At 40.4% G+C, this 24,590-nt stretch overlaps 1 protein-coding gene and 1 long non-coding RNA gene across 3 annotated transcripts in view; both read left to right on the top strand.

Annotated features, from left to right (window-relative positions):
• Window positions 1-18,991, top strand: part of LOC112261251 (interferon-induced very large GTPase 1) — a 39,356-nt gene extending 20,365 nt beyond the window's left edge. For both annotated transcript variants that reach the window (XM_042313760.1, XM_042313761.1), the window contains 7 exons: window positions 398-511; window positions 10,796-11,090; window positions 11,247-11,295; window positions 11,523-11,789; window positions 11,919-12,188; window positions 13,030-13,299; window positions 13,380-18,991. In XM_042313760.1, the coding sequence (XP_042169694.1) occupies window positions 398-511; window positions 10,796-11,090; window positions 11,247-11,295; window positions 11,523-11,789; window positions 11,919-12,188; window positions 13,030-13,299; window positions 13,380-17,995 (5,881 nt within the window). In that variant the 3' untranslated portion in view covers window positions 17,996-18,991. The remainder of the gene's footprint in view (window positions 1-397; window positions 512-10,795; window positions 11,091-11,246; window positions 11,296-11,522; window positions 11,790-11,918; window positions 12,189-13,029; window positions 13,300-13,379) is intronic.
• A 3,214-nt stretch (window positions 18,992-22,205) lies between these two features.
• On the top strand, window positions 22,206-24,572 carry LOC121843897. The gene is made up of 3 exons (XR_006081785.1): window positions 22,206-22,545; window positions 22,716-22,752; window positions 24,283-24,572. It is a non-coding gene; the product is annotated as an uncharacterized LOC121843897 (long non-coding RNA).
• The last annotated feature ends 18 nt before the right edge of the window (window positions 24,573-24,590 follow it).

The raw sequence follows: 24,590 nt of genomic DNA, 5'->3' as shown, positions 1-24,590 counted from the left end.
AATCAATCTACACACAATACCCCATAATGACAAAGCGAAAACAGGTTTTTAGAAATTCAAGGGGTAAGAGATTGACTTTATTCAGTTTGACGTCAATTCATTTTTTGTTTTGTTATATCCACCTCTCATAGTGTTGTTTTACTATTCTTTTCAAAGAAGACTTTTCTCAAAAAGATTTGACCCCCGATCTCACGGCCCCAACCCTGACCTTAAATCTAAACCTAACCTTAATCCTAAACTTAAACCATTTTGATCCCTAAGGCCTAATAATAACCTTTTGAATCGGCAGGTAAAATATTCACCCACTTTATGGGATTTTGTTGAAGTTGATAGCAATACTAATTAGTGGACTTTTGACGCTTCTACTCCTCGAAGTTATGAATTATTGTACTTTCAGAGTCCTTCTGGAGAGAGCAGAGTCTCCGACTCTGAGTTATGCATCAGCAAACAGTCACCAGTCAATGGATACGGATGAGGAAGACGAGGAGGAGAACTCGGCTCCAAAAGAGAAGTAAGGTCATACATTTTATTTAAGCAGAGGCTGCATGACCAAATCAGGCTTTTCTTACCCAGAGCCCAAGAAACAAATCACGTTCTGTGCATGTGTTACAGAGGCTGTGAGACATGCGAGCTGAGACAGGATCAGAGACAGTGTCACTGTCAGTAGTGTCTTGGCTAACTGTTTTCCTCTTCTTTTATTTATTTATTCCAAGTAGGATCTCTTCATGAGAAATATTCTAATATGGGTATTGGTAACCATCTGGATGTCACCGGGATACAGTCTATTCAGTGGGGAGAGCATGCACGGCAAGTCGGCTCACAGTGTCCTTTGTGGGGGTTTATCCACCGTTGAATAGTTCTGTTAACATCATGGCAAGGAAAGTGCTAGCTAGCTATTGTAGCCACTTAATCAAGGCAATAGCTAAAGTACAAGCAACAGTGGTTGCTAGGTTGTGGTGATATTTCACAGGAAATATGGCATTAACATTGTATCCCAAAATGGTCAATAAATTACACTTGAACACTTAACTAACTCTCCCAATGTAACACAAGGACACACACACACACACACACACACACACACACACACACACACACACACACACAGGAGAGGGAATTGGCAGAGTTGGGAGCAAAAAAAGTAGAGAATCCTGCACATGTGCAGAAGGTTAGTTTTTCATGCTATTGGGAAGAGATACACAATGTTTTTAGCAACCCTGCCACTCCATCTTATTTTCAGGGTATTTCATTCAACTAAGGATCCATTTACACTTCAATATGAACTCCAGGATAGCATTGCTATGTCTCTTGAGTGCAGTTGGAAGGAAATTGAAGGCTGTTTTGTGAGCCATTGCTAACTAGCATTAGCGCAATGACTGGAAGTGTGCAGACAACTTACAATTGCGCTAATACTAGTTAGCAACTCGTCAAAATGCCCAAATATTGTACTATCCCTTTAAGAAAGAGGCCTACACGTTCCCTAAGTGTTTTTGGAATGAAGCACATGGCAGTTTTTGGTAATCAGACTTATAAAACAAGCTCTTTGGGAGTGTCTTCATTATGGGCCATGAATAATTTGGATTCAACATTAAAACTCCCACCCACTCGTGGCGGACAAGTTTGGAGTTAACACTTTCCAGTTAATATACCAGAACCAAACCAGTTACGGGTTAACTTTCATTCAAAATGACTTGACACAAGCGGAGTAGTCTCTGTAGACACATCCTTCCAGAGCCTTATCCGTTCATGTCCTGCAATAAATATTTCCGGTAGCTAGATGCAACTCGCATTGAATATTTTCAATGAGTGTATTTTCACAAGCGAGTTGTTTGCATGCAACATAACATTAGCGTTACAAGCTTACAACCACTGACTTGCTGTGAGTACCACTGACTTGCTGTGAGTACCACTGACTTGCTGTGAGTACCACTGACTTGCTGTGAGTACCACTGACTTGCTGTGAGTACCACTGACTTGCTGTGAGTACCACTGACTGGCTGTGAGTACCACTGACTGGCTGTGAGTACCACTGACTGGCTGTGAGTACCATTGAGGACGGTGGTGTCTATCACAGGGGAAGGATCTTTTAAACAAACAAAAATAGTTCTACAAGCAGTTGTTACAACAACAAGAAAATAGCTTCAAGTGTTGTGTCCAAATACTGGTGGAGTCAACTAATAAAAATGACCTTGTAGCAACTGACAGTGGTGGAAAAAGTACATGTAATTGCTCAAATATAAATATACTCAAATAAGTATCGAAAGTATAAATACTTTCAAATTCCTTGTATTAAGGGAACCAAATTTTCACGATTTATGTTTTTTAAAATTACGGATAGCCAGCGGCACACTCCAACACTCAGACATAATTTACAAACAAAGCAAAGCATTTGTGTTTAGTGAGTCTGCCAGATCAGAGGCAGTAGAGATGACCAGGGATGTTCTCTTGATAAGTGTGTGAATTGGACAATTTTTCTGTCCTGCTAAGCATTGCAAATGTAACAGTCGTGGCCAAAAGTTTTGAGAATGACACAAATATTCATTTTCAAAGTCTGCTGCCTCCGCTTGTATGATGGCAATTTGCATATACTTGTGCTTTGCACAAAATGGGCTTCACAGGCCAGGATATTGCTGCCAGTAAGATTGCACCTAAATCAACCATTTATCGGATCATCAAAACTTCAAGGAGAGCGGTTCAATTGTTGTGAAGGCTTCAGGGCGCCCACGAAAGTCCAGCAAGCGCCAGGACCCTCTCCTAAAGTTGATTCAGCTGCGGGATCGGGGCACCACCAGTACAGAGCTTGTTCAAGAATAGCAGCAGGCAGGTGTGAGTGCATCTGCACGTACAGTGAGGTAAAGACTTTTGGAGGATGGACTGATATCAAGAAGGGCAACAAAGAAGCCACTTCTCTCCAGGAAAAACATCAGGGACAGGCTGATATTCTGCAAAAGGTACAGGGATTGGACTGCTGAGGACTGGGGTAAAGTAATTTTCTCTGATGAATCCCCTTTCCCATTGTTTGGGGATTCCGGAAAAAAGCTTGTCCAGAGAAGACAAGGTGAGCCCTACCATCAGTCCTGTGTCAAGCCAACAGTAAAGCATCCTGAGACCATTCATGTGTGGGGTTGCTTCTCAGCCAAGGGAGTGGGCTCACTCACAATTTTGCCTAAGAACACAGCCATGAATAATCCCCCGAGTGCAACTTCTCCCAACCATCCAGGAACAGTTTGGTGACGAACAATGCCTTTTCCAGCATGATGGAGCACCTTGCCATAAGGCAAAAGTGATAACTAAGTGGCTCTGGGAACAAAACATTGATATTTTGGGTCCATGGCCAGGAAACTCTCCAGACCTTAATCCCATTGAGAACTAGTGGTCAATCCTCAAGAGGTGGGTGGACAAACAAAACCCCACAAATTCTGACAAACTCCAAGCATTGATTATGCAAGAATGGGATGCCATCAGTCAGGATGTGGTCCAGAAGTTAATTGACAGCCTGCCATGGCGGATTGCAGAGGTCTTGAAAAAGAAGGGTCAACACTGCAAATATTGACTCTTTGCATCAACGTCATGTAATTGTCAATAAAAGCCTTTGACACTATTGAAATGCTTGTAATTATACTTCAGTATTCCATAGTAACATCTGACAAAAATATCTAAAGACACTGAAGCAGCAAACTTTGGAAATTAATATTTGTGTCATTCTCAAAACTTTTGGCCACGACTGTACTTTTGGGTGTCAGGGAAAATGTATGGAGTCAATAGTAAAAAGTGCATAGTGAAGTAGAAGTTGTAAAACGTATATATATAGTAAAGTACAGATACCCACAAAAATATCTTAAGTAGTATTTTAAAGTGTTTTACTTAGGTACTTTACACCACTGGCAACTGATAATGTAATACAATGGCAACCAGGCAACATTTTTGTGCATAATGTAATAATTATTATATTATTACATTACGGGTTGATTATTACATTATGAAGTGGGTAACATTTTTTTCATGAATAGTGTAGTAACTTTAACCAATAATGTAATAACAATCTAAAACAACATTTTATTTGATTTGAATGCTTAGCAAGTGTCATGCTTCCGTAATAACTGACTGTGCACCAAACCATATTCCTGAATCCTAGCTCTAAACCTGACTCTAATAGTAATATCACCCCCCCCAATACACACCCAGTGAGTCTGTCTGTATGTGTAAAAGAGAGAGGGAGATCTGGACATGAGTCTGGTTCCATCTACAATCTGTAATGGTGCAGGTCTGTTGTGGCAATGGATACAAATGCAAAGTGTTTCTCAAGTGTGTGACACTTAGTATCCATGATATTAAAGAAATTGTGTTTTTAGGTTATTACATTATTGGTTTAAGTTATAACACTATTGATGAAAAAAGTTACCACTTTATAATGTAATCAACGGAAATGTAATATAATTATAATAATTATTACATTAAGCACAAAAACGGTATTAAGTTATGCGGTCAGAATATTACATTATCAGCATTTATTACATTATAAATGCAAAAGTTATTACGTTATTTTCAGGTATTACATAATTCACTGTTATTACAGTATCAGTTGCTACAAAGAGGTCCAGGACCAGAGAGGTCCAGGACCACAATTTGCAGTTCTCCCAGGGTCAGCTCAATGAGTTTAATCAGGAAAACTGCAAGATGACAGCAATATGTAAGTCATTTAGAGAGGACATCAGTTCTTTATGTTAATCCATGATAACAATGATGGAGAAATCAGATAATCGAGGGACAATCAAGGCGGAACATCGTTTGTTGTGGATGAAATTGCAGAATCTCCATGAGACCTGGAGTCTTAGGACAAAGTGAGAGAGAGAATCTCAGAGAAACTGAAGATGAACCACAGGAAGATTGAGGTGGAGCGTGCCAACAGGAGTGGAAAACCCACCACAGTCCTAGGTGAAAAGCCCGATAGTGGTCAAATTTCTGAGTTTCAATGAAAAGGTAGCTGTTGTGGAAAGAGCCAAGACCTTGAGAGGAACATACGTCTTCCTCAACGAGGACTATCCTGAAGCTGTGCGCCAAAAGAGGAAAGAAGTTATCCCAGCCATGAAAGCTGCAAGAGCGCGTGGGGACATTGCTTACTTCAGCTATGAAAGGCTCATTGTCCACCCTCCCTCCCAAAAGCCTGGAAGGGATGAGAGAGCCAAGCCTTTTGGTTCGTAGTTTCAAGCCTGCAGCGCGCGCACACACACACACACCAACTGATTAATGGACTGCTGAATATTTGTTTCTCTTGTTTAGTCTGTTCTTTTCCATATTATGTCTATCTCTGACAAGCTACCCAGGAACGCATTCCAGTCTCGTCTATAGATCTTATATCCTTGTATTGCTACTGCTGTATCAAAGGAATTATCTAAGTGAGTCTCAAATTGCTAATATATGAATGTTATCTGATGTTAGCAAGTTATTGACATCATGAACTTTACTTCTAAGGCTACATATATTAATATGGGCTATTTTCAGTCCATTAATCAGTTGGTGTGTGTGTGTGTGTGCGCGCGCTGCAGGCTTGAAGCTACGAACCAAAAGGCTTGGCTCTCTCACCGGAATGCTTAAAAGGGAGGAGTTGCTGTATACAGTGCTATTTTGCCACAACTTTGGAAGTATGCTTGTGGGTCATTGTCCATTTGGAAGACCCATTTGCGACCAAGCTTTAACTTCCTGACTGATGTCTTGAGATGTTGCTTCAATATATCCACATAATTTCCCTGCCTCATGATGCCATCTTTTTTGTGAAGTTCACCAGTCCCTCCTGCAGCAAAGCACCCGCATAACATGATGCTGCCACCTCCGTGCTTCACGGTTGGGATGGTCTTCTTTGGCTTGCAAGCCTTCCCCTTTTTCCTCCAAACTTAACGATGGTCACGATGATTGTTGGCAGAGTAGATGGATGCAGTTCAATGCATGATTAATATAATTCACAAATACATTTTTTGGTAGTCCCAAAAATATTGATTGCAGTCAGGATGTAAATCACATCTGGTCTGGTACATTGTGTGCTGCTTAAATTGAGGCAGACTACATAACTGATGGATTTATAAATGCGCAATACTCGTTGAATATGCCCGGTGTCAGTAAACAGTTTTCAAAAAAACAGTTAAATAGTTGCCAGCAGCACAGTTACAAATGCTCTAGATAACATTAAAACAGCCTAACCAGCTTTGCTAGAGCGAATAAAATGGTCAGAGTGAGGTGTTCTCTTTTTGTGTCTGGATGGAAGTCAGTTAGTTTGGGTGCTTGACTGCTGTTGTGAGGTCTGAACGCTCGGATCAACCCTACTCCACGGCCAGAGTGTCCAGTGTCAATAGTTCAGTATGTGCTCTGAACGCTCAGAGAGCAAAACGCTCAGAAAACAGATTGGAATGAGATTTCATGTTAAATTAATTTCATGCTAAAATGCTGTCAGTACACCTTTAATTTACCTTTATAATGTAGTTACTTTCTCAGCTCAAAATACACTTCTTAACTCTGCAGCTCTTGTTAAATAGTCTTACATGCATGTCTTCTCATTTCGTCTTCCTTTGTTATCCACTAGATACACCTCTTTTCTCTAAACCTTTTGTAACTTCTCATTGGTTGAGAAAACTGTCAATTGATCAGCAGGTGTCTCTTATTAAAGAACCAGGGGTGCCAAATGGCATCACCACATTAAAGATGCACTATGCAGAAATCGCTCTGCCATTTCCTGGTTGCTAAAACTCTAATAGTTTGCCTACTTTCAGTTTGTGACAAAACAAGCAGTCATAATGTGGAGAATCATTGTACCACTGTGAAATAACTTTTCCATAACGATAACTATTGGATATCCAGCTGTTTGAAGCTGGTGTACAAAACCGAAAGTAAAGGATACAAAAATGAAACTTCAGAACGCAAAGCATAGAAATATAATAGATATACTGCTTCTTAGACTTGCTTTCAATGGGAATAAAATATCTGTACCTCACATTTCTTGGTGAATTTTGGTTGGGTTGCCCAAAAAGGTAAACATTGTAGCTTTAAGTATCCATATTTGTTCACCACTCCACATAAGATAATTTGTTTTATGTAAGTGCATTTTATTAAATTAGCAAACAAGAAAATGAGCCTTCTGCTTGTTTCTTAACCTCCCTCAACAGTAGCAGTGGCACGCCTTTCGTGAAGGCAATTCTTGAACTGCTCGAGCAGTAGCGGTACGTGGATAAAATCACTGGGGAAGACCAGCCATGAAAAAAAAAGCCATATTACAATTACAATCTATGTGTTGTAATAATTGTGTTGCTTGCTCTATAACCCGTTAGTTCATATGCCTTGTCAGTGTGATACAGTGCATTCGTAAAGTATTCAAAACAGACTTTTTCCACATTTTGTTACAGAACAGCCGTATTCTAAAATGTATTAAATAAAACAATTTCCTCATCAATCTATACACAATCAAATCATTTATTTGTCACATACACATGGTTAGCAGATGTTAATGCGAGCGTGGCGAAATGCTTGTGCTTCTAGTTCCGACAATGCAGTAATAACCAACAAGTAATCTAACTAACAATTCCAAAACTACTGTCTTATACACAGTATAAGGGGATAAAGAATATGTACATAAAGATATATGAATGAGTGATGGTACAGAGCGGCATAGGCAAGATACAGTAGATGGTTTCGAGTACAGTATATACATATGAGATGAGTATGTAAACAAAGTGGCATAGTTAAAGTGGCTAGTGATACATGTATTACATAAGGATGCAGTCGATGATATAGAGTACAGTATATACGTATGCATATGAGATGAATAATGTAGGGTATGTAACATTATATAAGGTAGCATTGTTTAAAGTGGCTAGTGATATATTTTACATTTCCCATCAATTCCCATTATTAAAGTGGCTGGAGTTGAGTCAGTGTGTTGGCAGCAGCCACTCAATGTTAGTGGTGGCTGTTTAACAGTCTGATGGCCTTGAGATAGAAGCTGTTTTTCAGTCTCTCGGTCCCAGCTTTGATGCACCTGTACTGACCAATACCCCATAATGGCAAAGTAAAATTTTTAGCAAATGTAAATTAAAAAATAAATAAATATAGGAATACCTTATTTACTTAAGTATTCAGACCCTTTGCTATGAGACTCGAAATTGAGCTCAGGTGTATCCTGTTTCCATTGATCATCTTGAGATGTTCTACAACTTGATTGGAGTTCACCTGTGGTAAATACAATTGATTGGACATTATTTGTAAAGGCACACACCTGTCTATGTAAGGTCCCATCGTTGACAGTTCATGTCAGAGCCAAAACCAAGCCACGAGGTCGAAGGAATTGTCCATAGAGCTTTGAGACAAGATTGTGTCAAGGCACAGATCTGTGGAAGGCTACCAAAACATTTCTGCAGCAGTCAAGGTTCTCAAGAACACAGTGGCCTCCATCATTCTTAAATTGAAGAAGCTTGGAAACACCAAGACTCTTCCGAGAGCTGGCCGCCTGGCCAAACTAAGCAATCAGGGGAGAAGGGCCTTGGTCAGGGAGGTAACCAAGAACCCAATGGTCAGCTCCAGAGTTCCTCTGTGGAGACGGGAGAAACTTACAGAAGGACAACCATCTCTGCAGCACTTAACCAATCAGGCATTTATGGAAGAGTGGCTAGACAGAAGCCCACTTGGAGTTTGCCTAAAGGCACCTAAAGGACTCTCAGACCGTGAGAAACAAGATTCTATGGTCTGATTAAAACAAGATTGAACACTTTGGCCTGAATGCCAAGGGTCACGTCTGGACAAACCCTGGCACCATCCCTACAGTGAAGCATGGTGGTGGCAGCATCATGCTGTGGGGATGTTTTTCAGCGGCAGGGACTGGGAGACTAGTCAGGATCGAGGCAAAGTTGAACGGAGCAAAGTACAGAGAGATCATCTAGATGAAAACCTGCTCCAGAGTGCTCAGGACTTCAGACTGGGGCGAAGGTTCACCTTCCAACAGAACAATAACCCGAAGCACACAGCCAAGACAACGCAGGAGTGGCTTTGTAATAAGTCTCTGAATATCCTTGAGTGTCCCAGCCAGAGCCCGGACTTGAGCCCGATCGAACATCTCTGGAGAGACCTGAAAATAGCTGTACAGCAACACTCCCCATTACACCTGACAGAGCTTGAGAGGATCTACAGAGAAGAATGGGAGAAACTCCCCAAATACAGGTGTGCCAAGCTTGTAGCGTCATACCCAAGAATAATCAATGCTGTAACCGCTACCAAAGGTGCTTAAACAAAGTACTGAGTAATGTGATATTTAATTTTTTAATAGTTCATCCCAAAGGTGTTTGATGGGGTCAAGTTCTTCCACACTGACTTCGACAAACCATTTCTGTATGAACCTCGCTATGTGCACGGGGGCGTTGTCATGCTGAAACAGGTTGGGATTTCCCCAGAATTGTCTAGAATTCCACTGTATGCTGTAGTGAAACCTGTTGGGGATGGGTGTACCGCTAACTGTACAATTTCTACCCAAGCAGCATGACACGTAATTCGAGTATTTTTTTTTGTGGTTAAACGTTTAGGTACATAAGTGTCTTATATCGGCTGAAAGCTGAAATGATTGCTGCACTGTCTGATTTACAGTAGCTATTACAGCGAAAACATGTCATGTTATTGTTTGAGGAGAGCATGCAACAACAAAATATATATTATTTTTCACCTCCACATATTTACTTAAATTCTGAAATCTTGCTCTGATTTGTTTCTAAAGGGTCCCAGAGACATGTTGTCTCGCTTTTGTTAGATAAAATCATTTTTCATATCCCAAAAAGTCCCTATAGTTGGCTCCATCGATTTGGGAAATCCACTCGTTCAACTTACAAAGAAAGGAATCTGAAAATCTACCCCTAAACTTTGTTTCAACAAGTCAAAATGTGTTTGTATTTGTTCCTCAGACACCCTAAAATATTATCAAACTTGAATATATCTTTCGGAAAGAAGTATGTTCAATAGGACACCGATTGCAACTGCATCATGGCGCGCAAGGACACCGATTTTTGAAGACTGTCTTTATACAAAATGTCATATTTCTTGCTTGTTCTTGAAGTTACAAGTCTGAAACTTTGCACATACACTGCTGCCACCCCGTGGACAGCCTCCTGGATGCAATTCAGATTGTATCTTGCTGTTTGACCTTTCTCTTGCATTTCAAAGATGGTCTCTCAACATAAACAAAAAGCAATAGTTTTTTTCTTTGGATTTTCTTCTACCATATCTATTGTGTTATATTATCCTACAATAGTTTAACAACATTTCTACAAACGTCAAAGTGTTTCCTTCCAAATGGTACCAAGAATATGCATATCATGGCTTCAGGGCCTGAGCTACAGGCAGTTTGCTTTGGGTATGTCATTTAGGCGGAAATTGAGAAAACGGGGCCCCATCCCTAACACTGGAACTAAGAGGCCGAGCCTCCACAGACCTACCACAGACAAACTGACTTGTTGGAAAGCCATCCTATGATGGTGCCACGTTGAAAGTCACTTAGCTCTGCAGTAAGGCCATCCTTTCCCAATGTTTGTCTATGGCGATTGCATGGCTGTGTGCTCAGGTTTATACACCTGTCAGCAACGGGTGTGACTGAAATATCATTTGAAGGGGTGTCTACACACTTTTGTATATATAGTGTACATGATTGACATGTATATAAAGTACATTTTTCTTGTGAAATTTAAAGTTGCTTGGCCAATCTAATAAATTCATGTATTTTGTTATGTTTTAGTGTTTACATTTTAATGTGTGTAATTGTCTTACACTTCAGGCCAGGAGAGGTGGTCTGTGATGTATGTGAGGTCCAAGCTGTGAAATCCTGTCTGACCTGTAACCAGTACTACTGTGAGACCCACGTTAAGAAGCACTACACACTACCTAAACTACAGAGACACACCCTGGTGGAGGTGACTGGAGACCTGGAGGAGAGACTCTGTCAGGAACACCACAGAGCTCTGGAGGTGTTCTGCAGGACAGACCAGAAGCTGATCTGCTTGGAGTGTTCAGTGACAAAGCACAAAGGTCATGACACAATCATTGAAGAGATAAAACAAGCTGGAAAACAGGTAGGTTCTGTTCTCTTTTCTTGTACCTGATGATGTTCTTTAAAGAAGATATTGAATTTGATAATAATGATGTTCAGTCATACAAGCTTTTTCATCGTATGTTCTGTAAAACAAGTGTTTTTCATCAAAATAATGGATTCTTACTCTGTTTTCAAGACTTTTGATAGAGATCAATGTCGAGGACTAAAGCTGGCCTCAATTGACGGTAGGTGTTTGTACAATCAAGAAATACATTTCCCAAACATTGTATTTTCAGACCTTTACATGGTGTTCAACAACATACATACAATTTTAAGACCATTAAAAGAGGAAGATGAATTTGTTTAGATTAATAATTCTTATTCCATAATGATTGTTTGATTAATATGTATTTTTATTTTTTGTTTCGATGCAATTAAAGTAATAATTTTTCTCTTCCATTATTTCTTTAAGTGCTCCCCCTTCCTGGTGAGATCCAGTTCTCGTCAGTGACATCAGGCTCTGTGTCTCTGAGCTGGGGTTCTCCTGAGGGACTGACAGGACCACAGAAGTTCAGAGTGACTTGGGGATGTGATGGAGAAGAGAGGAGCCTGAGGGTGGAAGATGGGTGTAATGTTGAAATAGATGGACTCCAGCCTGGTGAAAAGTACCAGTTCAACGTGGCTACAGAGGGAGAAGATGGCAGACAAAGCAGATGGATCTCAGCATCTGTATTCACTGGTACAGTAACTTGAGTTGGTCTTTGGTTATGTGCTTCTAGGGATGTTGTTGTTTTCATGTGATGTCCAAACAAGACATTAACAAACAAGACATCTTATATTTTGTCAAACAAATTATATTTCTTTCTAGTGGTCCCAGCACCCATGGACTTACACATAAAACAGTCTGGAGCGACCTCCTTCACTGTCAGTTGGTCCAAGGCTGAAGAATTGGAGAAAGTCCCACAATGCTTTCTCATATCCTACTGCAGCCTGGGAACAGAGACCCGCTCTGCCAATACTGAGGACTCCTACAGAACTCTCTCTGGCCTGCAACCTGGTACTCAGTACACCATCAGTGTCTCAACTGTGTTGAACAATGGGGAACAGAGCAAACGTCTCTCTACAACCATCTGCACAAGTAAGCCTCATACCGACTCACTTCACTTCTTGGGGGTGGAATTGGACAAATCTGAACTAGACTGAACCATTTTTCTGAAGAGGAATTGTGTGCTTGTTTTAGCTGTCCAAAAAGTATTATTTTGGTAGTCTAAGAAGTTTAGAATTCTAATTGTTAGAGCCTAGTGTTGTAAAAGGCTAAAGAGATGAGTGGTGTAGTGACCCAGTACAAGGGTACTTGTTTTTAAATACCCCCAAGGCAAGCTAATCTCCCCTGTTATAGGTAATGTTGAGAGATTAGCATATCTTGGGGGTATGATGTTTGACCCTCTGTAACTTTCTCACTCATCATTATTCATGATTCATTCAGGACTATTTGTAATCATGGTAGCATCCACATTAATGTAGATATGTTATTATATTCTTATTTATAATAAAAGTTACTCCAAAATGACACAATACATTATTTACCATTCATTTCTATTAGGCACAAGATATTCTGAAACAACCAAACAATCCAGCAAGTTTGTAGTCAAAAGCTTGATGTAGTCATTGGGTGCTAGGAATATGGGACCAAATGCTAAACCTTTGACCACTTTATAAGAATCTTTAGGGGTGTCAATAAGTTGGACCCCTAACTTTTTTGAGAAAATAATATGTATATTTCTATGAGCAGTTGTATTAGTATAAAATAATATCCACATTTGTTTGCAATATAGGCCAGTATTGGATGTATTTTATACAGTCATTATTGCTCATCTTTATCAAGAGGGTCAATCATTTCAAACACCACTGTATGTTACAAATCACCATGTTTTTAATAATCTAATACAACTCTGTTTTGTGTTATTTCTGTTACACAGACCCTTCGCCTCCAGGAAATCTTGTTATATGGTCCTATAGTGCGACCTCTGCTAAACTGATCTGGGATCATCCTGATGGCATGGAGGACATCCTGCACCACTTCAGGGTGACATGGTCTGACAATACCAGTCCAAGTGAGTCCTTCGCTATCAAAGAAAGCTGTGGAATTGTCACTGGTCTGACGCCAGGGACGGAGTACACCATCACTGTCTGCACCATTGACAAGAGAAATATGGAGAGTGACCCAGTCTGTACTACCCTACATACAAGTAAGTAATCAACTGCAGCTTCAAGATGAAATAAACTTGAATATTTTAGTAAACTCAAACATCTTCCTTTGTTATTGCAGAGCTCACTTTGAAACTTTTTATGCAGAAGTTGGGACTGACACAACATTTTGAGGAGAAACTGTCGTTGAATGCCGTGCTTTCAATCGATGGCCTAACGTTAGGAAAGAACCATACGGTAACTCCTCAATCTCTACCGTGGTGTTTTCTGAAAGAACTGATGAGGATGAACGTCTCAGCAAGGGATGTAAAGTACACCCCCACTGATAAGAAGGATCATATGAAGGTAAACCCCCTAGACCTGATCACAGCCCTGTTTCTGTGCTCAGATGGTTTCCTGCAGCAGGAGATGGTCCAGAAAATGTCCATGTGTCAGTTTGCTGTTCCTCTTCTGCTGCCCAACTGTGACACAGAACAAACCACTTTGATGCTGTGGGCCTTGAGGGACATAGTGAAGAAGTTCAGGCCGTCTTCACAAGCTGACTCAAAGTCCATCATAGAGGAGAGAATTGTTGTCTCTGATATTCCTATGGTGTCCTTTGTTAGGTTAGGAGAGAGCAGCTTGTCCAAGTCTCAGATTTTGAACAAGTTGCTTAGTAACCCTCAACAGTACAATGACACATTTGTTCATCATGATATGGAATGTGGAGATGTCCCTCGGCAAATCTCAGATGGTCTGGTTGAAATCAGCTGGTACTTTCCATGTGGGAACAGAAACATAGACATCTTCACTAAGCCTGTGGCGGTGGCCAATCTCAGAGGAGACATCAGGTCCTTTGAAACAAAGTTCTCCTTTCTGTGTCAAACATCAGCTGCAGTTTACATTTTTTGTAATGAATTAGATGCATATTCTGAGATTTTGGAACGCAGAACTGGAAAAGCAGAGTTATTTCAGGTTGTTGACTCTCAGAAAAATAAAATCACAGAAAACACATTGAGAAAACTCACCACAGAATTCAGTATCAAGCCAACAAATGTGATTGTTAAGGAAAATGAAAATGATGCAGAATTTGTAAAAACCTTGCAGTCATCTGTCGGTGACATCACCGAAACAAGTCCAAACAAACTGCCAATTGAAAACATGGCTGACGTGGCTCGTCAGAGTGGGATTCTGGTTGATGAAGACAGTGATGAGTGTCAGAGTGCCAGGAAGACAGCAAATGAAATCACCAGGAACATCAAAGACACAATTAAATTCAAAGATGAACAGCTACCCTTACAAGGGCAAATCTGGAAAGAGCTTTCCCAGTTGGAGAAAGAGAGATGTAGACTGAGAAAAGCAGGGGGTCAGGAAATTGAACACTACAAGAGCTCTCTGAAGAAAAGGGAAATAGAACTGAGAGAGGAGCAACAAAGATTTGAGATGACAAAAGCAATAAAAAACATAACTGGCATGTCAAGCTCAAAAGTGGAGCGATCCTATTTCCTCAAATGGATGCAGATTAATTTGGACAATCTGTCTCGGCAGAACTTATCTGATTTGCGGAAGCAGTACAAAGAGCTTTGCCAAAATCATCCAGAGAAAAAAGACATTGCCGATTTGGATAGGCAAATGTGTGACTGTTCCCTGGGACTTGAACACTTCCTGCGTGAGTTGGGCCAGTTATATGAAGCTGCCTGCTCCCTCCCTGAAGACAGTCCTCAAAGGAAACAGATGGAGCATCTCCCTGGATTATGTGCTCAGATGCTGTTGGATGGTTTCCCCATTGAGCTTGTGGATGGAGATGCATCAAATATCCCTCTGAAATGGATATCAGCTGTTCTGACTGAGCTTCATACTCTTGTGGACTCTAACAGCAAAATCCGGGTCGTCACAGTTTTAGGGGTCCAAAGCACAGGGAAGTCCACTCTCCTCAACACCATGTTTGGGGTCCAGTTTGCTGTCAGCAGTGGAAGATGCACCAGAGGGGCCTTCATGCTGCTGATTAAAGTCAACAAAGACCTCAAGGAGGAGCTGAAATGTGACTTCATCATGGTGATTGACACAGAGGGGTTGAAATCACCAGAGTTGGCTCAACTAGATGATAGTCATGAACATGACAATGAACTGGCCACACTGGTGATAGGACTCAGTGATGTCACTATCATCAACATGTCCATGGAGAACTCCACAGAGATGAAAGACATTCTTCAGATTGCTGTTCATGCTTTTATCAGGATGCAGGAAGTGGGGAAGAAGCCGATATGTCATTTTGTGCACCAGAATGTGTCAGACATGTCTGCTCATGACAACAACATGAGGGACAGAAAGAAGTTGTTGGAACAGTTGAATGAAATGACCCAGGCAGCAGCCAGAATGGAGAAGAAGGAGAATATCACCAAGTTCACTGATGTGATGGAGTATGATCCAGACACAAGCAGCTGGTATATTCCAGGACTCTGGCATGGGACTCCCCCTATGGCTCCAGTCAATGCTGGATACAGTGAGGCTGTGTGTGATTTCAAAAAGAGCTTGATGCAAGATTTCATCAAATGCCAGAGTAATGATGACATTACACATTTCCTGAAGTGGACACAAAGCTTGTGGGAGTCCGTGAAATTTGAGAAATTCATCTTCAGTTTCAGAAACAGCTTGGTTGCAGATGCATACTCCAGATTATGCTCTGAATACAATGGTTGGGAATGGAACTTCCAGAAGGAGATGTATTCCTGGATTGTAAGTTCTGAAACCAAAATGTCAAACTTTGGTATAACAGATCTAAATCCCCAGAGGTCCATAAGAGATGTGCTAAAATACTTGATGATAGAGGCATCTGAGAAACTGTCATTGGGAGAAAAGGAAATCCAAGACAATCTAGTAAAATACTTTGAAAAGCAAGATGGCCATGTTAGTCTGGTGGAAAAATACAGGGAGGACTTTATGTCCAGTGCCAAAACACTGAGACGAGAGACACAAAACACCGTGAGGAACAACCTGCATGGAGCTGTTGAGATCAAAGAGGGAATGACAGAACTGAACAACATCAAGAGTTCTCAGGCAAAAACAATGGAGAGAAAGGTGCTGGCTTTGCTGCAAACCTGTAGACAGAAAAAAACTGATTTATCAGATAAGAAACTCCAAGAAGAGTTTGAAAGTATGTGGGAGGAAACTCTGTCTGAGATCAACTTTAGTGGACTGCCAAGGAGAGATGTGGCTCAGGATGCCTTCCTCATGTTAAGTGGAAATCTTTCACGAAGGGGGAGTCATGTAAATAGTATATTGGTAAGAAACAATTTGGTGGATTGTGGGAAGACAGACTTTGTTGTGAAATCAGTTCATTGGTGGCAGAATGCTGAAGGCTTGGCAAAGCACATGGATCATTACCATCACAGGAAAAAACTACAAGTCTTCTGTGATGACATCATAACACAGTGTCATGAGTTGATAACCCAGAAGGTGGAAAGTAAAACAGATTACCATGACACTGACATCAAAGAGCTGCTGAACAGGATTGATGAAACAATTAAACAATACAAGAAACGTAAAGTTAATGAAGAGTGTGAGATCCATCTGAAGCTACACATCTGTGGCATAGCAGCCAGAGAGTTCCAGAAGATGCATAATCAATTCATTGTATCCAACGACCCCCGAATGTGTCTGGAACAGTCTAAGAACAAGTACCTTACTGATTTCAAAGACTTATTTCATAACCGAGACCAGTGCCTAAAGAAAGCTGAGGAGTTCTCAAAGCTCGTACAGCCAGCTGTACAGGACTATGTGACCAAAATGATTGGTCCTGATGTAGTTGATGAAATGAAGACTGGTAAAGGGTCAGAGGATTACAGCACACGGACGTCCTTCCAGTTCTCTGTTCTGAAACAGCTCCTGACTGATGGAGAATATGAGAAATATAGAAAGTACATAAGGAATTATGAAAAGTTTGTGAAGGACTGGCTGTTTGACCAGATTGTCCAACAACTCTCAAAGGACAGCAGACTGGAGAAATCAGAGAAGAAACATCTTTCAGAGATAGTCAAGATAATCACTGATGCCATTTCTATCAGAAAAACACACAGCACTATAGAATGCATCAAGACTTTCATTCAAAACATCTGCAGTGCTCTTGGAGAGAAGCTTGTCTTTCCAAAGGATGCTCTGGATTCCGTTATGATTCTGAACTCTGCAAACACAGATCAGTTTGCTGACTACCTCACCGAGTTTGTGGGGGAAATGAAGCAGACCGTGACATCAGAGTATGAACAGAGGACTGACATCAAAGAGAGGCTCAGATCTCTGCCATTCAAGCCTCAGGACAATATGTTCACCAGCCAGTTTGGCTGTGGTGAGGTATGTCCTTTCTGCAGTGCACCCTGTGAAGCAGGAGGTAAGGAGCATGCCAAACACTTCACCTCCATTCACCGTCCACAAGGTGTCAGTGGTTGGAGGAATTTAAAGACAAACGTGTTATGGACTAATATATGTTCCTCTGATGTAATTAGTGATGCCACATTCAGGACCTCCCTGACAGGAGACAAACTTCACCCCTACAAGGACTACCAGACATATTACCCTGACTGGATCATAACTGGAGATTCCAGCATTGAGGCTTCAGACTACTGGAAGTATGTGATGGCCACATTCAATGAGACAATTGCTAAAGACACAGATGCACTCCCTGCAGACATCCCAGAGGACTGGAAGGTATTAACACATGATGATGCAATGAAGAGCTTGAAAAACATATTCAACATGAAATAAAGTGGAAAATGATAGCATGACTCTTCTTCAAATCAAATCAAATTTTATTTGACCTAAACATAAAATTGGCCAACATAAAATTGGCCAATCAAAGATATCAAACATGGCAACCAGAAATAACTCACCGAGCATGAACATGGCAACACAAAGCCAAGAGCCATTCAATCAATCAAGAACTTTTGAAATAAATAGCACTTCCAAAACAATTAGTGATTTGAAAAACAACAAAAAGGGGCCCCCGACACTAGTTTTGACATTCAGCTGATGGATGGGGCTATGGAAATGACGAATAAAACATTACTTGTTGGTATTCAGCTGATGGATGGGGCTATGGAAATGACTAGTAAAACATTACATGTTGGTATTCAGCTGATGGATGGGGCTATGGAAATGACTAATAAAACATTACTTGTTGGTATTCAGCTGATGGATGGGGCTATGGAAATGACTAATAAAACATTACATTTTGGGTTGTGATTAAGACAGACAGTTCTGGTCATGAGGCATTTATATTCAATCACTGGGTAAATATACAAATCTGAAATGACCATTAACAGCTTCCCAAATATCAAACTGTAGCTTTAAAGAAAGGAACTGTGAAAATCAGTCACAGCCACCTGTGACAATCCGTGATGGCTGTAAGGATAGTGACATCACTGTCTGACAGCTACCAGCAGGCTGACATAGAAGGGAAGGTGAAGTTGTCATAACTGCTGTAGATCACTATATCACCTGGACGGGAGTATAGTCTTTCATGTTAACGTTAGAAGATATGATCACACTATATCACCTGGACTGGAGTATAGTCTTTCATGTTAACGTTGTCAAATGTAAGAATGTATACACCTATATTTTAATTTACAAATCTCAGCATTATTTTATTGACGAAAAATGCTTGTAACACAATTCTATGATTTTTCTACTTATCGTCATATGAACAAATATGTATAACACATCATTGAAGGACTTTATGAATAAAAACTGTTTTGACATTAAGTTCATTTTTACTTTATTCCCTCATAAATAAAACTATTGGTCAAAGCCTTATATTTAGAAATAATATTTCTTAATATGTTAAAATACTTTTGACATATCATTGCTTTACCTAATCGGAATCATAGAAGACATGGTAAAGTTATCATGTGTTCAGATGGCTTCATGATTATATGGGCAGCTATGATGACATACACTGAACATGTTATCAGGTACTGTACTTTTCATGTCAGCAATAATAATGTCTGTATATAAAGGCTGATGCTGTGCTGACTCATTCTTAGACACTGTGATCTAGATTCCATAGTCTAAAGGGTAAATGAGCTTCATTCAGCAGGGACCAGAGAAGAGGGCTGGAGACACACTAGTAAAGCAAATGGAGGCTCCAAATGGAACCTGTTGAAGAAGCAATAGGCTCTGCAAGCAAAGCTTTTAGACCAATGGTGAACGTGCATAAAGATGGCAGAATTCAGATATGAAGTCATTGTTTTAGCTCTGTTCATAGAGTTTTTAAACTATGGCGTGCGACATGGTTCAATGTGCTAATAAAGCAGCATAATCTCTCGTCTTTTTCAAATTGCAGCCCTCTTGGAGCTAAACTTGGGATCATGTATACTCTGCTAATGACCATAGAAAATAAAGAGTAACGGAGAGCAATATACAATACAGAGAATTTAGGAAACAAGGAAGTTGTGGTAAGTGCATGGGGTCGCCATCTTTATGCACCTCCACTATTATGCAGGTGTGTGTTGCCAGAATCCAATTAGCTATGCATGGTTGTCTAGTGTAGTTGCATCACAAAAATATGCAAGTGTGCAACACAAAATGAAAGCTTTTGTACGTTGCGTACTTTATGGGTTGTGTACTTGTAAAATAAATACTCAAGGCATTAGTTAACGTGTGTTAAGTCACCCTTTGTAAAGCACAGCTTTTTGAAAATGTACATAGTGGGTTATGTCACATTTGTCAGTGCAACCTTCAGAGGGGGCTGTTATTTCACCCTTCATGCACCCTTTATAGAGTAGGCCAGATGTTTTTTATATTTAGAAATGTGTTTTCTTACCCATAAAGCAGTCTATGGAGAATGAGCGACTACAATTCACACTGGTTTTGTTAAACTAAAAAACAAAACTGTATTTTAGGATCAATTCCTTTGCAAGTCAATCTCCTCTGTTGAGCGTGTTTTAAATGTCATACCCAAATCATCTCAAATGGATTGTGTTATTCAATGAATTGGTTTTAATCTAATAGATGATTTGGGCTGAGTCCCGGGTGGCTCAACGATCAAAAGCACTGCACCACAGTGCTGAGGCACCACTACAGCCTGGGGTTCGGACCAGCGGCCCGTCCAGGTAAGGGAGGGTTTGGCAGGTGGGGTTTCCTTGGCTCACCATGGTCTAGCTACTCCTTGTGACAGGGCCGGGTGCCTACAAGCTGACTAGCAAAAAATAATAATAAAAGATGATGATTTGATTTCACTTGCAACTGTTTAGCCATGTGTGAGACTCTATTAACAGTACAAGGCATTGGTGGCTTTCCTGATAATCTTTTTTGGAGTCACGTGAATGTCTCAGAAGAGTGTTATATCACATGAATGGGGTTGCTGAAAACACTTCTCCAGGTGTTGTGACATCAGATAATGTGCTCAACAAGACTGCAAAAAACAGATGACCTGGAACATTACCTTCCTCTCAACTGAAATGGGTCGGATGCTTAATGAATCATTAGTCCCCCATCACATTTTTCTTGCTCAGTGGAGTTTATCTTTAGTCAATCTGATTAGGGCAGAACTAATGTGATTTGTGATTGTATCACCTGGCTGCATACCATGAATAACAGCTGATTAGTCAGTATTCCTCAGGTCATCACCCGGTGGATAAGAGCTGCTCTGAGAACCAATGAAAACATAACCAGGTAGGGTGTTGTGGATGGGAGATGTTTAAGCCGCAGACTCCGGTGTGAAGAGAACTCAATCCGATGGAAACGATGATAGAAGCTCTGATTTCAGAGAGCTCTCCGTAAGCCACGCCCCTAGTGGGCAGAGCTAGGCATGTTGGACTGGGACAAGTTTTAATATGATGAAAAGCCTCGTTTTGCAGGGAAACAACAAGTCCCAGTTCACAATAGAACATACCAGAGGAGGTCATAGTTTACAAGGCTACCTACATTATTGCGATCATCTGGTCACCACTAGGGTTTGGAATACATTGAGCTCGTTGACAAAACAGACCATGGAACGTCTTTTCAGACCAAGGTCTGCAGTGGGTAAATGATGTGATTATATTGGAGACGGGGTTATGGCAGTGAATGTCATCTATTCATTTACTCATATAGTATTTCTATGTAGAAGCCATATGAGCCAGGGAAACTGATTGTTCTCACTTTTCTGCCTGAGTGTGACGCTGTTTACTGCAAAACTTCTTATTTTACTCAACTAGACATTGAAATAAATGGTGTTTCTTTAAAAAAATGTAACACAGGACATTGAATGATACCTGAACTAACTCAGAAAAGTAACATAAGTAGGAATACAGCATCACAGAGGTCAAACAGGTGTGTGTTAGTCATGTTATCCAGTGTCCACAACAACACTACTGTTTACTCTCTACCCCCAGTGCATATGGTGTACTATCTTAGTCTTAGTCATGCTCTCTCGAGGGGAAGCAACAGGCAGGTATCAGGTAGAGTGGGGCTGGGTGGGGTTGGGCCAGGCACGTCCAGGTCTAAAGCCAGGGTGTACTCAGTCACGGTCCATGGCCCTCAGGCTACACCTGTTTGACCTCTCTGTGTTACTGTAGGCCTAATTATGTTACTTTTCTGAAACATCATTTATTTCAATCTCTAGTTGAGGAAAATAAGTAATTTTGTTCTGGACACAAGATAATCCAGAAAATTACAGTAAACAGGGTCACACTGAATGTTATATTCTCAGCCAGGAACATCTTTTCAAAGAAAATACAATTGAATTATATCTCTATTTGAGCAAAATACCTAGTTGTGATCACAAGGCAGGCAGACAAATCTGAATGTTCTATCATAAAGTGAAAACTATTAGTTTCCCTGGTTGATATGGTTTCTACATAGAAATACTATACGAGTAAATGAATAGATGACGATCACTGCTATAAACCTGTCTCCAAAATAATCGCATAATTTGGTGTTGAAAGTACAGTTTTGATGGCAGTGGAGGGAACTACAGTGGAAGATGTAGTGAATAGATGCAGGACTCAATGAGAGTCAATAATTAACAGTGCTGATATTTAGTCTATATTAATATATCAGTCAATATTCTGACTTTACTTAGTGTCTCTGCTTTGCCTGTTCCTGTTTACTGCTGGAGAACAAGCCACGACACCAATTATATGTTCGAGAGAGAGGGAAGTAGTAAAACAAGGGGATGCTGTGTACACTGAGTCTGTAACATTACCATCTGTCATTATTTTGACTGGTTGGCTGGTTTGTTGCTGGGTTGCTGGTTGGTTGCTTGGTGTTTGATTCACAGTTCGTCTAAGGATTATCTGTGGACACATTCTAATGATTTACACAGATTATACGAAGTAAATCAACCTCAACAATTGAATATTAATTTATGACAAATGACGGTTCTTTTATAACTAAATGCTATATTTTTATTCTGTTTCTTTGTGCCTATTCCGATTCCTGAAATTCTTTCCTGTTAGAAACTGAAAGTAAATTCGACCACTTTTCTCTCTTTCTGTGGCTTCAGCCCAGGGTTTTCGACTTGCAAGACAGCAGGAGAAATGGTAGGTTCATGTTTTTATTATTAAAGTCAGGTGTAAGATTCTTTGTGCGTCCATTATTATCCAACGAAACATATTTAATACAGGCCCGATTTTTCATTTTTTTCTAATAAATGGCAAGTAAATAAATCTAGTACCCCACTTGGCCCACTGGCATAATGGCGGAGTGCGCACAAGGAAGACCACGAAACGTGTTCTCTTTTTACACAGCTACCAGACGCTGAGATTTAAGCTATTTAGCAGATATATTCATATATGTATCCTAAAATAAGAGATGCTTATGAGGAAAGAAACAATAGACAATCGTGTGTATTCTATACATGTTTTTCTTCCCGAACTCTGATAGGCGGTCAAAGGCCTAATTGAGTCCCGTTAAATGTTTTTTATTTGTTATGCCCGAATACCCATACTTGCATTCTAAATATTAGGCATTTTAGGTATGCGAAAATATAACGTTTTATATGTGAAATGTGGAAATCGAGTATGCTTTAAATGCAATGATGTTGTACAAATTTCGGCTATAATTCGCTGCACACTTTTGAGGAAGGACGCACTGTGCCCAAATTAAAGGTGAGTCTAGTAGTTGATATTTGGTGCTTACGGCATACATTTTTAGCAAATAGTACGTTTCTAAATAGTATATACACACATTATGTCGTTTTAGTAAGTAGTAGGCAATACAGATTTTGGACAGAGCCTATGACTCCCATCCAACCATGACAAAATGGATTCCTAAAAAGGCAGCCACTTTTGTTTTGCGTTGGGCCATAGAGATAGCATCACTGGCGCTGCCCCTGCTGTCTCTCTTTTTTAAAGTAGTACATTTTCTTCTTCGGGACTGGCTGATCCCTCCTAATGACCCGGCTGGACATGACTCCAACACGGTCACCAGGAAGGGTAAGCCAATGAAGTTGGAAGTCCCACCCAGTTGGTCGAAGCGCTGCCCATACTGATACAGCCTTTTGGCCTCTAACGTTCTCTATGGTTGGGGCACGTTGAGGCCTTTTGGTTAGAAGGGATACAGTTTATGTCAGAATTGACCACAGGATTTACTTTTCCTAGCAGGATAGGAGAAATTACTTCGCAGGTTAGTATAATTGGCGTAGTAGTTTGGGAAAATTAGGTTAACGTTAAGAAAAGGGTTAGGGGTAACAAAAATGGAAAAATGTGCTTTTGATGTCAAATTGGCATAAACTGTATCTCGTCTAGCGATGACCAGGTTGGGGCGTGTCCAGCCTAGGCATAATACAATATCCTGAAAGAAGACCGATACGAAAAAGACATTGAAATAACCTGATTACATGATCACTAGAATTATGCCACATTGCTGGGTTATTATTATTATTTTTTTACATAATAATAAATAAATAAATACATTCTGTGTTTTTCACAATTGCATTCGGTACAAAATGCCTTACAGAATGTCATTATATTGTCAATTTAAATCCCCAGCACTGCAGGTCAACAGTAGTTCTACTCTGCTTTTGTGTTTAAACGTTTTAATATAATGGTGTTTCCTCTTCTTATTTACAGATTGATATGGGACCAGACCAGTCCTCTTCAGGATTGTGAGACCTCCTCTCTGAGAGTTATAATGAGTTATCATCAGATTGATATGGGACCAGACCAGTCCTCTTCAGGATTGTGAGGTCTCCTCTCTGAGAGTTATAATGAGTTATCATCAGATTGATATGGGACCAGACCAGTCCTCTTCAGGATTGTGAGGTCTCCTCTCTGAGAGTTATAATGAGTTATCATCAGATTGATATGGGACCAGACCAGTCCTCTTCAGGATTGTGAGACCTCCTCTCTGAGAGTTATAATGAGTTATCATCAGATTG

This window comes from Oncorhynchus tshawytscha, unplaced genomic scaffold (assembly GCF_018296145.1).
Source record: "Oncorhynchus tshawytscha isolate Ot180627B unplaced genomic scaffold, Otsh_v2.0 Un_contig_7726_pilon_pilon, whole genome shotgun sequence".
NCBI lineage: Eukaryota > Metazoa > Chordata > Actinopteri > Salmoniformes > Salmonidae > Oncorhynchus > Oncorhynchus tshawytscha.
This window is presented reverse-complemented; position numbering and strand designations above follow the sequence as displayed.